Source organism: Notothenia rossii (assembly GCF_949606895.1).
Source record: "Notothenia rossii genome assembly, chromosome: 3".
NCBI lineage: Eukaryota > Metazoa > Chordata > Actinopteri > Perciformes > Nototheniidae > Notothenia > Notothenia rossii.
Window position 1 is genome coordinate 30,682,198 of NC_136901.1, and position 16,540 is coordinate 30,698,737.

Below are 16,540 nucleotides of genomic sequence, written 5' to 3' on the forward strand. Positions count from 1 at the left end.
CAAATCAATGACTGGATGTGTCAGAACTTTCTCCAATTAAACAAAGATAAAACTGAGGTAATGGTTTTTGGAGCCAACGTAGAACGTATAAAAGTTAGCGCTGAGCTTCAGTCTGCAATGTTCAAAACAACAGATAAAGCCAGAAATCTAGGTTTAGTCATGGACTCTGACCTGAGTTTCAACAGTCACATTAAAACAGTTACTAAATCAGCCTACTATCACCTAAAGAATATATCTAGGATTAAAAGACTGATGTCACAGCAGGATTTGGAAAAACTTGTCCATGCTTTTATCTTCAGTAGACCTGTGTTGAAAGTTGCTATATAAATAAACTTGCCTTGCCTTGCCTTGCCTTAACAATTCAATGTTTAATTAATTAGCATTAAACAAGACCTTGTTTAATTTGAAACCACTTACTGCTTCTTCCATACTTGGTCTGGTATGCCTGTTTAAACCTGAATATTGCTGTGTGTTTGTCACATCTTATTACATTTTACTGATAGTATTAATCTTCCCTAGTTTTGCTACTGTAACACTAGGTTTATTCTTCTGTTTTTGCTACTTGCAGTCACAATAGCCATTGTTTAGAAACAAGTTGGGTAGTATGGCTTTAATAACATGAAACCTGTGCATGATTGGTATCTTTGAAATAATCTAAACCTGATGGTTCGAGCTCAGTACTCCACCAACGTACATAAATATATTTCATTGCTCGCTCGCGTTCTTTTGAAAATCAATTTTGTTGAGCGCCCACATTTGCTTAATTCAATTCACAGTATTCAGACCGTAATGATGTCTGACTCACTGCTCTCCTGTAAACATCATTTGCAAACAATGCATGATTACAAAGCTTTGCTTTCCAATTATGAATATGGAAATGGTCTGAGTGTGTGCGTTTGTATAAATAAGTTTGAGTCCTAAGTGTTGGTAATGAATGTGACATGTGACATCAACTGGAAGACAAATGAGAGCTAGACTAGTTACATTTTAATTGTGCAGAATATATAAAGTGCATCATTTAAATGTCAGGCAAATAAGGCAACTGCACATTCTTCCTATAAACAAATTTGTTTAGGTCTTCCCTGCATGGGGAAATAAAACCTTTTTAAAATATGTATATCTATGATTTCCCTGTGCATTGGAGATGGGGCTTTGAAAGCCTGACCTATACATTCCCTGCTGTCCCTTACACAGGGTGTGTCTCTGCACCTGTGCATTACGACTGCTGAATTTTAGAAGTAATCGACTACTCCTCCAAAGTAGTCTATAATAGCGGGAGCGTTACAGTTGGGCTATATGTAAACATTGTGTTTGTATCAGTGTGTAATGCTGTAGGGGGGCATAACTGGTGCCAAAGACAGCTAGCGGACCGTAAGGACATCTTCACTTAATTTAACAATTGTGTATTTGATTAAAACACACATTTTCAACTTTATTTATCAGTATTAGATGTGTGAAAAAGCTGTAATGTATTGTGCTGTAATTTGCCACTGTCAATAATCACCAACATTTTAAAATTGTGCAAGCTGGTTTTCAATGCTGTTTTTCTCTCTGCCATATCTATATACCGGTACATGTAATACAACCAGGCTGTTTAACAAATGGGCCGGAATCTGATTGGACTAAAGGTGTAGAAATGTGAATGCTTTCTTTCAGAGATGCCACTTTTATATTAGTGCCGTACAGATTAAGTCTTCAACAATGTACAGTGTAAGTTACGTTTTTATAGATGACTAGTTTGCTACTCAACTATTTGGTGGAACCCCTGGTTTGCACGATGGTATAGCCCATGAGATATGTTGGAATGGGGCCGATCATTACAGCCCAACTTCTCTATAGCAATCCATTACATTGCTTTACAGCACACACCATACTACCCCGGCCAACACATCAGTCCTCAATGTCACATTTGTTATGTTTTCTATGCCATTTACTGGTGACTCAATATAAACCATGATGTTCATATTATGTTAAAAACAAAGAGCACAGAGACATTGATTGAAATGTACATTTGATAAATTACTTTATTTCATTCAAATGTTAATGGTTAAATCTTTCAGTATGCCTTCCAAAATATTTGAAATTAATCTAAAATGAAGGGGATGATTCATAATGCAAACTGACGCATAGAGAAAGTGGGGCTTAATGCAGAGATATGAAGTCATAAAAGAATGGTGCAGTAGAAATAAGATATAGGAGGGATTTGCCCTTTATGTGTATTAACATGAGACATAAATTATTCACACAGCAGTATCTGTCTTCTTAATGAATTTCTCTTTTGAATCACAACACTATGAGTCAGTTACTGTGCTCGCCCCGCTCTGACTCTTAATGTGCGTTTTACAGCTTGTGTGTGTTTTCTCTCGTGGAAAAGGTCACCACTTCCCAATTAAACCCAATCTCCAGGCACGCAGCCGCCGCCTCAAGGCTTGAAGCAACATCCGAACCAAAATATAACACCTCCCCCTTTTGAGCAGTGGGAAACTGTGTCAATGTGATATTTCTCTTTGTTCTTAAGAATGCATGTCACTTCTTAATAATCTTAACAGAAATTGTGCTAACAAAAAGCAATGAGAAGAGATGTCAGCACTGTGATTTAGAATAAGGGTATACCGACGGTCAAGACTTGTTCACATCTTTTTATTGAATTAAAAAGTATTGGTACAACAATTATCAACAACATTCATAATGCCTATAAAATTGCAGATAAAAACAAATACATGCCAAACTTCTACAACTCAAATATGAAAATATAAACATAGGATACCATTTCATAGTATGCATTTTAGATAACTTATTCATGTAAATTAAGAATATATGGAAGTGTTATATGGAAGTGAACCCTAACCCTAAGGGTTACCCAATTTGTTTTTATTATTAACCCAAACTAGACGGTTCCTTGTACAACTCTACAACGTTTTGGGGAATAACTTCAATATCCAGGAAATTTGGATTTTAATTTAACAGATATATAATCAGATGAATATTGATAATTGATCATCTTTAGAAACATTCACTCTGGGAATCAAGATGCAGTTGAATATAGTCCCCCCTCTGATGGAGTGATCACCAAATGATATTAACTATCCTTTTTTATATACAACCATTTTTTTTGTTATTTCATTTAATTTGAGTCTCTTTTTCCCTCAATTATATTTTGAGTAAAGGTATAAAGGTTTAGTCTAGTAAAGTATTAGTTCTCTAATTCCAGTGCCCAGTTGGTGAATGCATCCCGAAGTGACTGATTGATTGATTGATTAGTTGCTTGTGTAAATTGATGGGCAGATGCTCCCCAGTTAGCCTTCACTGCTGGGACTGATTGACTGGTGGACACCCTTTGGACAAGCTAATTTGCTAAATGCTATTAGTGATTGGCAGAGGTGTTGCTACTGGTGACATGCTCTTATCAAATTGCACCAGCTCACAGGGAATCAAATGGTTTAACATGCTACTCACGGCAATTTGACTTCCCACTGACTACAGAACACAGTTTGAGCCACGGCATTGGATTTAAATACAAAGTAATCAAATGAGGGGATGAGGTGTTATGGGCAAAAAACGTGTTTTTTACATGGCCATTTACTGATCAAATAAAAAGTATATCCTGAACAGAATTTACGATTAGTGGTTTGGCTTTTGAAATGATGTTAGAATAAAATCCTTAGGTTGTTTCACACCAGGGTTTGTTTGACAGCTACCTTTAACCGTACAACCTGCAAAATGGATCCTAACCAAACGAGGTTAAGGCAAAAGACCTGCTGTGACATCTACAGTGGATTGAGGCCACATGGGCAAAATGCTTGAAATATGCTTACCCAGTATGTTATTTCTGCCATTCAAGTCGTCAGTATCTCTGGGATGTTTAGTTTTTAGATATTTGGCCTGAGCTTAAAAACAAAGCAATCTCTATTTGTATCATTGTGAGTACGAATCTTTTCATGTATAGCTTACCTTGTGTTAAAAAGATATGAAGACATCAAATTCACACATGAAGTAAAGGTTCATGTCACATACATTTCACTTGCATTTAAGGTTTACTTACTGCCACACTCCTCTTGTAATGCTCTCATGAGATCATTTGACATAGCTGAATAACTGATAAGAAAGTGCTTTCCAATTCAGCATCATTTTCTGTGAACATTCACTTCATAGAAAAGCCTTGATGCCTTTTCAAGTGAAACATGGTTGAAGTTATCTATAAATTGAGTCATAAACAAGCAACACAACAGATTCTCCTTTATCCTTGGTTGAGACCACATTTGGAGAATGTACATGAAAGTCATTTATCTCATCCAGCATCAGTCTTTATTGCTGTGTAATGCTGATTACAGTCATCATAACACCCTCTGCCTCATTTGCACATTCTGACTCATGTAATGAAACACTCTTTTCAATGTGTTTCATTACCGCCCAAGAAAATATGACCTCATCAACTGCTGAAGTGTTTCAGCAGTTGTTTCCCCGTCTCATTTATTCTCTACCATTCTCCTCATATATAAACCTGTGAAGCCTTTCCCTGTATGCAAGTTGTTTGAAACCAACCAGGACTTAATAAGCAGACTCAAAGAGTTGTGAAGGGATATGACTTTAACATTTCTAATTTGTTAATAACATAGTACTACTTAGAAAGGCTAGGTCATGGAAGGTAACTTTCTTCCAATTCTATTTGAACTTACTCTCACTCATTTAGAGTACACTCTAACCCATTTTCATTTGAAAGAAGCCTGAGCTCGAATAAATGTGAACATAGCTCTATTATTGTGATTTTCTTTGCTTTTCTCTTTTTCAAACAAAGGCTACAGACGCTTTATCAGCTTGTCTCATTGTCATGTAAATCAACAAGACGCAACAGCAATTTGTTGAAGGCAATTTTCCTTTTTGTTAATTGTTTGTAAACCTGCAAAGCACCTTGTTTCTCTGTGGGTGCAAGTCGACGCTAAAGAGGAAAATGAAAAGCCGAGTTTAGGCAGTTGATAAAAGTGTGTGTTTGATCAATTTCACATTTCTCTCCCCCTGGGCTGACTCTTGTTGTTTGTAACTATCTTTCAGCAGTGAAAGAAATACATTTCCCCTAAATGCAAACTGCAACACAAGGCAGACCATTTTGCACTGTTATTGAGAAACGAGGGTCTACTACTTACTGTGGTGATAGCCAAGCTCCATTTGCAGGATGAAGTACAATTGCAGCTTGCTATGAAAATAAACCATGGGTTAAATGAGGCTTGGAAAAGGCAACATCAATCTGTTTTGGGACCGCTACCTCCAACCTTAGTACCCGTCCCATTCCTGTTCCCTTCATTTTTAGTGCACACAGCAGAATACACAGCTTTGTTATTAGCCCCGACACCCATCAACCAACAAGTACTGCAGGCCATTATCTTAATAGATGATTCTGCACCTCTCCTTTCAGTCCTAACACCAGGGCTCAGAGCCAATCAGAAAATAATATGTCTTACATTTTATGGTGCAGGAAGGCAGATGGAGGTATGGAGTTCATGGTGAGTGATGTGTGAGAGGAACTTTATGGACATTCTATTAAAATATACCCTTTTATTCATTATCAAAGCAATGTTACCCTAAATGTCAGGGGACATGATGCCCCAAGAAAGGGCCAGAAACTTGATAGTAATGAAGGCCCGATTTCACTTAATATCGTTCTTAAGCGGTATTAGTTAACTAACACATTTGCAATGCAGCGAGTTTCGTACAACATTAAAACGGGGTCTTATGCTTTGCCCGAGCCTTTGACATGAAATTCTCCCACTTATAGGACGATCAAAAGAAATAGCTTTTTGATCATGAAAAAACTCCAGAACATAACTTTGGTCTAACTGCTAATCTGAAAGCTTGTTGTAATTGCACAAGCTGTGCTGTGATAGATGTCCTGATAGTCAAAGCAAAGCCAGATGCAGCAACAATAGCAATTAGATACAAATAAGAGAAAGGAGGCAACTGCTGTGTGCTGAATTATTAGCCATTAGCACTATCCGAGGTGACCATTAATCTGAGAAATTCATCTTGGCTCTATGCAAGACAGGGGCACGGCTCGTTAAATCAACATGTCTTCATCAGCTGCGGTTTCATAGGGCACGCTGAAAGAATAAAAGCTGTGATTTATTCAACTTATAGCCATTGTCCTGGTTTGGAGAGAGGTGATCATCTGAATAGTCTTTTGATGTTGCTTTGAGAATACATTTGAAGTATTTGTTTCTAGTTCTATTTAATCAAAAGTGACTATCAAATCATGGATAACTTGGACAGTTACCTGTCAGACAATGTTGCATTCCTGAGAGTCTTACCCAAGCAAAGATGGAACCAAACCATCCCTCAAACTTCTTCTAAACGTTTCTTCTGTTGCACATAGTTAGAAACTTAAAGGAGACTTTTTGGCTGATGAGTATATGATGAAAGCAGCATTACTTACAAGTTTTGGAGTTAGGCCATGTTTGGAAAAAATGCAGGAACAAACATAAAACGAGACTATCTCTATGAACGTATTCCTCCAGTGTATGCAGGGAGGGTTTCCAATACGCTGATTATGTAATTGTAAGTAAGTGAAATCACACTTTCGGCAGTCAGCTAAACATATACATTCTGATCATGGTTTCATCTTTATCCTGTCAATATGACACATGTGTTTTATTACCAGGTGTTAAATGCATGAGCAGTGTGTTCTCATCTATGTGCAAAATAGCCCTTGCAGCTACCAATTTGGTCTATTTACACATTACTGGAAGAACCGTAGTGAAAGTAAAGCCTCCTCTCTTCCCCTTCTTGCTGTAACTCCTCTAAACACATAACACAGATGCAAATACACCACATTAGCCTCATGTGTGTTTGATGAATGTCCTTGGACAAGCATGTCATGTGTTGACAGGAAACTCCTTGCAACAGTTAAGCATACCTCGTATTAGGGAAATGTATTGGCCCTCATGCCTGACAGGCGAGAGATTAATGAGCTGATGTTGGGTACACATATTATACATGCCTCAGTACCCCCTCTGTTTACTACTGCTTTCCAGTTAGTACAAAAGTCAAAAGCATTTCTGAAGAAAATTCAGGCGAGATATTTGAGCTTTTACTTGATGGTAATATGCTAATACTGTAGCTGTTACTATGCCTTCTACACTGTAGGTCATAATGGGTACACATTTCAGTGTTAAAAGGCTGCTTGTAGCCCAGACCATAAACAGAGTTGGAGTGTTGATGACGGTTCTATAGCGGCCGGCACCACACAGAAAGACACCAAACATTATGTGTGAGAGACGACAGAAAACAGCAAGTTCAAGGTAAGGCCATAGACCAGGTTGTTTATGAACACATTTAAAGCTTTACGTGACCACGTTGTAATTCATGTCATGCGTTCTACAAGCTCTACCCAGTTTCCACCACTCGCCTTACCTCGCCAACCAAATGGAGATCTTCCAATAAGTGAGAAAGCGTCTTCAACAAACAATCTTTGGTTGCGTGAAAAGTAAAAAATCAATGGAAAGTCAAAGCTTGGTTATTCTTATGTTGGAGTTACTGTACATGTAACATTTCTTGAGTCAACTCATCCCATTGGAAGATCAATTTGTGACATTTTGTATTACATTTTTGCAGCAAAACAATATCTGTAAGATGACATTTTGAGGTCCTAGATAAAACATTAATTATTTCTGTCCTTTGCCATCTTGGAAAACAACTTCCGTCAAGAAGTGTTACACTTTTTTTAGCAATTGAGGTCAAGTGGTGGCTGTGTTCTGTTAAATATTTCAGAGCAGATAAGGCTGTTTTAGAGAGGGTATGTGACCAGGAGGAATTGAGTTATTGGAAGGTAGATGGTATACGGCAAATGGAATGCATTAATATTGTGCTTTTCTATTCTTTGCTACCACTTTAAGTGCTCTCACGATTCAGCATTCACTCACACAGTCACACTCTGGTGGCACAGCCGAGTAACACATTCACACGCACTCACACAGCATTGGCTATGCCATCGGGAGGAAGGTGACTGCAAGATGACGGTGAACTTTAGCTGAACTTAGTCCCATAGTAGGGAAAAGCTTTCACAAGCCACATCTACAACAACCATTTCATAGGTAAAAAATGTAGTGTTTGCTTTCCAAAATGTAATACAAATAGAGTTTGTGTTCAATTCCAAGTATCATTGAAAATTCTAACAAACAAGTTTTATTTTCACTTCAAAAACTCAATGTTAACAACATTCTTTTTCATCTGATTAATGCTTTTTTTGTCATTTTGTATGCATTCACTTTAAACATCTATAAAAGGGGTCCTATTATGCTCTTTGGTATTTCCTTTTCTTTTAATGTGTTCTCTAGGTTTGTGTGCATGTAAATGGTCTGCAAAGACTTCAATCTAAAGTTTTTCTCCCACACCCCCTCCCCCCTGGCTGAAACGCCTTGATTGGACTCCTTCGTTTATCTCTGTGAAGTATAGTGGGTAGGTGTTTAATGAGAACAATGTAATATTACCATTTTATCCCAAGAAATCCACCCCCTTCCTTTCTTTTTTGCAAATCTATCTCTCCCACTTGCCTTTGTTTGAAACACATTTTTAGGAATGTATCCCCCCCAGTCGTGTCTTGTCATATCATCTCTGTGGCAAAGAAGCTGTCACCACAAAACGGAAGAATCTAAAGCGCAAAATAGCTCGACTGCAGGGAGAAAGTGAGTGATTCACTGAGAGACGTTTCCGTTTTGTATTGACTTGGCATCTCATCTCATGAGTGTGCTGCACTTTCAGTGATGATTAGAAGTGATTTCCTCTTTGTTTGGCTTCTTGAGTGCAAATGAAAGATCTCAAAAACTGAACAGAAAATCCTCGCTCGTGCCTTGGACCTCTGCACTCCCCATCAGTTAAGCTATTAGCCTAAATACACAATGAAATCACGGGCTCTGTCAGGTATGGCTGCTCCTGGAGGACATGTGGTGTAATACAGCGAGAGTGATGGACAGGTATAGCTGCTTCATCGACCTCTCACAAATGGGAGTAATGGCTAATGACAGAGGCAAGGCTCATTGCGCTCAAGCGAGGCCTTTCAGCATCTGTGTTTCCGCCTACTAAATGCTCTTCATTTATACTAAAGGACAGGTGCTGTGTTTAACCGTATGGCTAATTTAATATACGCAATTTGACCTTTGACTAATCATTTTGTCTCTCTTCTCTCTGTTTTTTTTACATGTCTGCCCTTTCCCTGTCCCTCTTCAACATTCATCAGGTAAGAACTTTATGTTTTCAGCTGCTGATGCAAATAAAGTGCTGCATACTGATGGTATGAAACCAAACCAATATATTTTTATAACCTTAACCATCTGCTGCAAGTGTCTGAACTTCAACATCAAACATTTGTATCATGCTGTAGTCCAAAAAATATATATTTTAGTGGTAATTAATACCTAGTCAGGTAGAGCTGCTCAATTAATCGTATTTTAATTGCAATTACAATTTTGGCTTGCAACAATTATGAAAACAAATTCGAAATAAAACAATTATTTATTTATTTTAATTGTATTTTTTTATTTGTTTTTCAGTTGAATTATACTTAAAGTTAAGGTAATCAAATTTTAAAAACATACTGTTCACATTTTCTTTTCAATAAATTGATGTTTTCAAAGTAAATGGATAATCGTTTTTAATAATCGTGATATGAATTATTGACCCGAATAATCGAGATTATGATTTTTGCCATAATCGAGGAGCCCTATAGTCAATATTATTTTTCTAAAAAGCATATTTGTTGTTGCAATCCAGCTGTATACAAAATAAATGTATAGAAAACAACGTTATAAAGTGTCCTTCATACGTCAACTATTTATTCTAGGTTTATCGCAGGTAAGTGTCAACTTGTTAGCAGTTTCTTGGTGACATATATATTTAAAATGTTGGACTTCATCATGGCATCTGTAGAGGCAAAGCAGGTTCAGTCTGGCCTTTATCTTTATCTGCACCTTGAGCGCTTCAGGTGTCATTGTTAAGTGTGCAGTGGGCATATTTAAACCAGAACTACCAGTCCTACAATAGAATTAAAGCTAAAGTCCTTAATTACAAAAGTTTAATTTCCGAATCTAATTCTGAACCTGTCAATTAAATCACTTCTCCTGCGTCTTGCCACACGGACACAATAGAAGTAATAAGCCCTTGTGGTGATGTAGACTGACTATTTATAACATCTAAAAGGTAGAGGGAAAGGAATGAATGGCTATAGTTGTCGTTTCAATTCGCCCTCACCAGCCTCCAGCATTTTCTCTATTGCTTATGCAAGGACACACATCCTCTCAGCTTCCCGGTGAGAATGATACATTTCATCATTGCACCGAGGCAGTAATCACTGAATCCAGAGCTGTGTGCTTTCATTATTCCTAATTGGCTAATAAATTACCTCCCCTGATGAAAAATGGCAAGAGAGTTGAAACATGTGATCAGATATACTTTGTCACACAAAGTAGCTCGAGTCAAGTGTGTGTGTACAAGGAGGAGAAAATTGTTTTTTCGGAAGTCCATGAGCAGGAAGATTTATCTAAAGGGGGGGTTTCATCATTGATTGATAAAACGCAACGGAGAGTGAGAAAGGATTATGAGATTTATGAGATTTGAAAATGAACCTCTGCGTGTTTAATTTAGGGGACAATTAAAACGACATATCACTGGCGCTACACCGCTGCACATTAAGCTAATCCCCATGGAGACTGTTGTAATGTTTATTTAGACTCCAGCCCCCCCTGAGACGAGGATGTGCGGAGGGATTTGTCGGTTGACATGTCTTGCTTGGTGTGTGCTTGGGAGAATACTAATGCTCACCACATATTTAAATAATAATCAGTTTGCTTAAAGAATGCGCATGTTTAAATGTGTGCATGCATACATTCTTTTTTAATGACTTTTGCTCTGTAATGTGAGCAACAATATGTGACCCGCTCTATCGAAATCAGTCGGAAGTCGCAACGGCTCATTTCAAAATAAACGTGGATTTGAGTAAAAAACTAGTTTTTCGGGGTTTTGGTGTTTTGTTTGATTTCAAATAAACAACGTCTTGGCTTTCAGAATCTGAAACTTTTATTTCCAAAATCAAACGATAAATACATGTTTGAAGCTTGTAATGGGAAGATGACAGCTCTCACGCTGCTCTTCCGCAGCGCTGCCCCCCCTCCCTCCGGCTGACATTATGAATGAAAAGCGTATAGTAATCATAAATAACACGGCAGAGTCCGTGATAGTTTATTTTCATCTGGTTTCAAATAAACAAAGTCTTGGCTTTCAGAATATTAAACTTGTTTTGCCAAATTCAGATGATAAATACAACTTTGAAGCTTGTAAAGGCATCATTACGAGCGGAGAACGGAGTAACGTAACGTCACAGCTGGCATAACAACAGCCGGTGTTTCTTGTGAGGGTTTTCCCCGGGAAACCAACACAATACACACAAATGCAAAATACACAAACACACACACACACACACTATATAAACCAACATTATTCCTCGCGACCTTCACCCAGTAAAACGAAAATATTTTTCCTCCGTACTTTGACAATTTATTAGCCGCTAATCAGATCGATGGATTCCAGAGAAGATCAAATCGCAAGACTGTTGAACTCCAACATTGTGAGAGGGACAGCCTCTGATGAGCAATGGGTTCAGCTGATCACTGATTACTTTTTGACGGCACCGGTTGAAGTTTCCCCGTTATCCGGCTCCGATTTAGAGTCAGACAGCCCTGACACTGACAGCAGCCCTCAGACCACGGATGCTGAAGAGGATGAGGACACCACAGAGGAACAACCACTGCTGAACGACCCGGTGGCTGAGACACTTCAGTCCGTACGGCATTATGTGAGCGAGGACAGCGCTCAAGAGATTGAGAGGGCCCATGACTACAGGTGTAGCTGTACATTTAATGATGGAGTTCCCTGTTAAACCCGTTACACCCCTGAGGAGATGGTCAAGAGACGAGACCAAATGAATGAAATGACTAATGGTAAGTAACGTTATAACGTTATATTATTTAAATACCTTTGACTGTGGTAACGATGTGTGTGTGAGTATGGGTTAGTGTTAAAAACATAACAACAATTAAAATAATGCTCACATAACCACCTACAACTTAAAGTTGGCTAATACTCATTGAAAAATTATTGTGGTGAACATTTTCATAAATGTTTCAACCCTACATTTTATCCACATGGGGAGACATATTTTTTTGGCTACCCCTTAAATCACATGTGGCCCCAGCCTAATTATCTAAAGATGTGCAGAGATAGGCAGCTACAAATGTATTATCTCATGTGAGAGCAGTTTACTCTGGAGTCACTGCCAGACTAGCCTGTACTTATTATTACCCTTTATAATAGATAGAATATGTGTGTATGGGAGTGTGTTTAACATAATACTATAGGCAATGTGTGGGGGGTGGGCCTGTGTGTTCTGTTACACGTTAAAGATTTAAGTTGTGTGTGATGAGTGATTGACACAACACATTATGTAATGTTATATGATTTTCCAGGTGAAAAGCATTTGGTGCTACTTGGAAAGATAAGCTCCAACATAAACCTCTCCAAAGAGACCGCTTGTGCAAAGAGAGGACACCAAAAGGAGCGGAAACAGCAGAGAACGTCCTATTTCTTAGATGGGCACAAAATCTGCCGGGAGACTTTCAAGTTTCTACATGGGTGAGTTTGATTTTGAAAAGGCTACTTCACTTTTGGTAGTGTTACTATTTTCAAATGAAGTGGTAATAAGCCATGCATGAGTTGAACTGAGTTTGACAATAACTGAATAGAAGCAGAATTTACAGCAATAGTAATACATAAATAAATAAATATATATATATATACATGCTTTTACATAATGAAAAAATACAACGACAATGTATATACTACAATGCATACATTAAAGAAAGCCATAAAAAACAATCAAAGACTGATGTTTTAAACCATTCCAGAATTTCTCAAGACAAGCTGACAGGTATCATCAAGTTCTTCAAGGAACATGGCTTGGCCTCAAGGATAAGACGTGGTGGTCGTGTGGTGACCAAAAGGGTGTTGTCCTTTGAAGACATCCAGCGAATTGTACGGTTCATTACCAACTTTGCAGATGTCTTTGCCATGCCACTTCCTGGACGGATTCCAGGGTTTAAGAGGACGGACATCAGTGTTCTACCAACAACTGAGACCAAGTCCTCTGTGTGGCGGAAATACAAGGTTCAGATGCAGGAGAAGGGTGGGTATTTTCTTATATTTTAATCTTGTTTTTTTGGGTTTTTTTTACACGAGGAAACCTCAATGGAAAACTAATGATGAGTAATCTAACAATGCTATCTTTGTCTTTAATCACCTTTCTAGGTCACCGTGCTGCTGGCAACAGCACATTTAGGAAGCTGTGGAAGGAGCTGACTCCCAGTGTCATTATTGGGAGGCCGATGACAGACCTATGTTGGTTCTGTCAGAAAAACAACATTGCCATCTACCGCAGCTCCAACTTTCCCGACTGTGTCAAGTCAGCGAAGCTCAGGAAGCAGGAAGAACACCTCCGCACCGTGGGGGTGGAGCGTCAGGCTTACCAGGAGATGGTCGCCAGCTGTAAAGAAACAGCTAGAGAGCTGGGTGTCAAATTAGGACCCAACCAACCCTGTAGCAGAGACATCACCATCCACTACAGCTTTGACTATGCACAGCAGGTGAGGTGTGTGAATGTGATGAATGCTGTGATAATCCAGAATGTTTGGAATGTAACAATATGAATATTCACACATTTTTAGAATTAGAGTATAGATCAATCATTAGTTAATTCATCTGTTGGTCTGGTGTTACAGGTTCACTACCCCAGTGACCCTCTCCAGCCCGGGCCCATTTACTTTATGGTTCCCAGGAAGTGTGGACTGTTTGGTGTCTGCTGTGAAGGTGTTCCTCAGCAGGTAAACTACCTCATAGATGAGGCTCATTGCAGCAGCAAGGGTTCCAATGCTGTCATTGCCTACCTCCACCACTTCTTCTCTCAGTATGGGCTTGGGGAGAAACATGTTCACCTGCACTGTGACAACTGCTCTGGTCAGAACAAAAACAGATACCTCCTCTGGTACCTTGCTTGGCGGTGCATGGTGGGACTCCATGAAGATATCTCCCTCAACTTTCTTATTGCTGGCCACACCAAATTTGCACCTGACTGGTGCTTTGGCCTGTTTAAGCAGCAGTTCCGCCGCACACCAGTGTCCTGCCTGAAGGACATCAGCCAGGCTGTCAGGTCCAGTACCGTCACTGGAGTCAACATCCCCCAGCTGGTTGGCAATGAGTCAGGGGAGACCTTCGTCAAAACAGACGACTGGCACAACTTCCTTGCCCCCAGCTTCAGACCGCTTCCAGGTATCAAGAGGTACCATCACCTACGCTTCACCAGTGCCGAGCCTGGAGTGGTCTACGCCAAGGAGTTTGAACGTAAAGAAGAAGAATCCTTCAAGCTGCTACGCACAGGGTGCTTTACTGACCAGGAGGCACGTCCCACTGAACTGACTCCCCCTGGGCTTGATGAAAAACGGCAGTGGTATCTTTTTGAGAAGATCAGAGAGTTCTGCACTGAGGAAACCAAAGACATCACCTGCCCCAAACCCTTAACACCTCATCCTTAATGAGTGAGAGTGCATAATACATCAACACTATGTAATTCTTCTATAAATGCTGTAAATATATATTTCAAATTGGTTTTAAGTACTGTTAGCTACTCTGTTGATTGTTTGCTATTTTTATATTGTGTAGTATATTTATCTGTTCTGTTGCTTGCTTCTTTCTCTAAATTAGCTTTTGTGCCAAATGATTCTAATGTTGTTAGAGGTTAACATGCAATCAGTTCATTTAAGTATTTATTCATAGTGTTTTTCATAAAAATTGTATATTGATGATTCTGCACGTGGGTATGGGTGTGCACGTGAGTACGGGCGTGCACGTGAGTACGGGTGTGCATGTGGTCTGGGTGTGCACATGGCCATGTACATGGGAATAGATGTGTGCGCATAAGCATGTGCTCAAACATGACCAAAATACATACATAAATTGATGAACGTGCACGTGAGTTCGGGAGTGTACGGGAGTGCACGTTGGTACGGCGTGCATGTGTATGTGAGTGCCTTTGTTCCATGTATTGATGTATGAAAGTGACAACAAGAGAACAGTATATTGTGTGTGTGTGTGTGTGTGTGTGTGTGTGTGTGTGTGTTTTTGTGCAAACAGCTCTAGATGAATTCGTTTTATGGTATGGTTCATTTGAATAAATACCTAAGAAAGTACTGCAAACTTTGAAGGCCTTTTTCTCAAAATCATGGTTCGATGACATTCATTATGTAAAGTGACGTATTTTGCTTAATATTTGGAGGACAAAAACAATATTGATATCATTAGAAAGCTAAGAATCTCATCTTTCCAACAGTGTATCAAACTCAAAATGTGTTTCAGGGTCAATGTGACTGAAAATGATAGAGCAGGTCACATATGTGTTTTCTCAAAGATGTACAGTTAAAAGGATTCTCAAAAGTCTCAGTATTGATAATATGTTAATGTGTTGACTTAGACAAAGTATTATTTGTTGATGACTGCAATTAGAAACGTTCAGTCTTATTCAGAGCAATTGCTTATGCCTGAAACCGACTCGAACCCAGCTTGTACTCAAATCTCCTAAATACAGAACCACATGGACCTGACTTCCAAATGTGAGACAAACACCTACCATAAATCCAAAAGCTATATTTTGACAATATTCCCTCTCCAGTTCTGAATGTGCTTTCTATCCTCTCCAAGGTAAACACATGGGTGTCTAACTGTTTGGAGATTTGCAGATAGTGTTCAGTGGCTCTTTAGAAACAACTACCTGCTGCAGCTGAAAACAACACTATTAGAGTGGTGAGAATAAACCAAAAAAAAAAAAAGGTTTCTTAAAGCCGAGCATAATCGCTATAGGCTTATAGCAAAACTAGCAAAGCCTTTCACATTGGCACAGCTGTTTTCACATTACGATATATTGTTAAGAACATTTTCGATAAACGTGCTTTATCATGTGAATGATGAAGACTTTGAATTGGATGCGAGCTACTGTACTCTTACATCTACTTCTACTTCTACTACGTCAAGCACGTTGACCAAAAACGCCGTGGGTGTGACAGATGTGAATTGCAACTGTTGCTTATGTCTAAACAAAACAAAATAATAGCCATTTCCAAACAGGATGGCTGCTAAGTTGAACACAATCTCAGGCTGAATTCATTAAATAAAACAAAAGGGCAGGTTGATAATAACCTTTATACTAAAACGTTGTGCATTTATCCATTTTGAATGTATACTCTGAGGTTTCTCTCAGTGTTCCTTACCTTCTTGCTCTGTGTTGTTCTGTGATGTTGGGGGGGCTGCAGCAGGAGTCCCCTGCAGCATTCAAACTTAGCAGTGCTTGGCTTTGCTTCCAAGGGGGCCAGTTAGTTATTCAGCATGTGTTCTTACTTAAACACAGATGGATCGGGTCAGTCAAGGAGAAAGCCTGCACGACCACTCCTGTCTGTCTTTC

The 16,540-nt window shown here is 39.0% G+C and overlaps 2 protein-coding genes across 19 annotated transcripts in view; both read left to right on the forward strand.

The window, feature by feature from the left end:
* Positions 1-16,540, forward strand: part of sorcs2 (sortilin-related VPS10 domain containing receptor 2) — a 237,142-nt gene that overhangs the window by 133,166 nt on the left and 87,436 nt on the right. The window lies entirely within an intron of this gene.
* Positions 11,258-15,467, forward strand: LOC307033330 (uncharacterized protein). Its single transcript, XM_079671763.1, has 4 exons — positions 11,258-12,669; positions 12,942-13,219; positions 13,342-13,676; positions 13,812-15,467. Exons 1-4 carry the CDS (start codon positions 12,485-12,487, stop codon positions 14,619-14,621), a joined length of 1,608 nt encoding a protein of 535 aa, XP_079527889.1. The 5' UTR covers positions 11,258-12,484; the 3' UTR covers positions 14,622-15,467.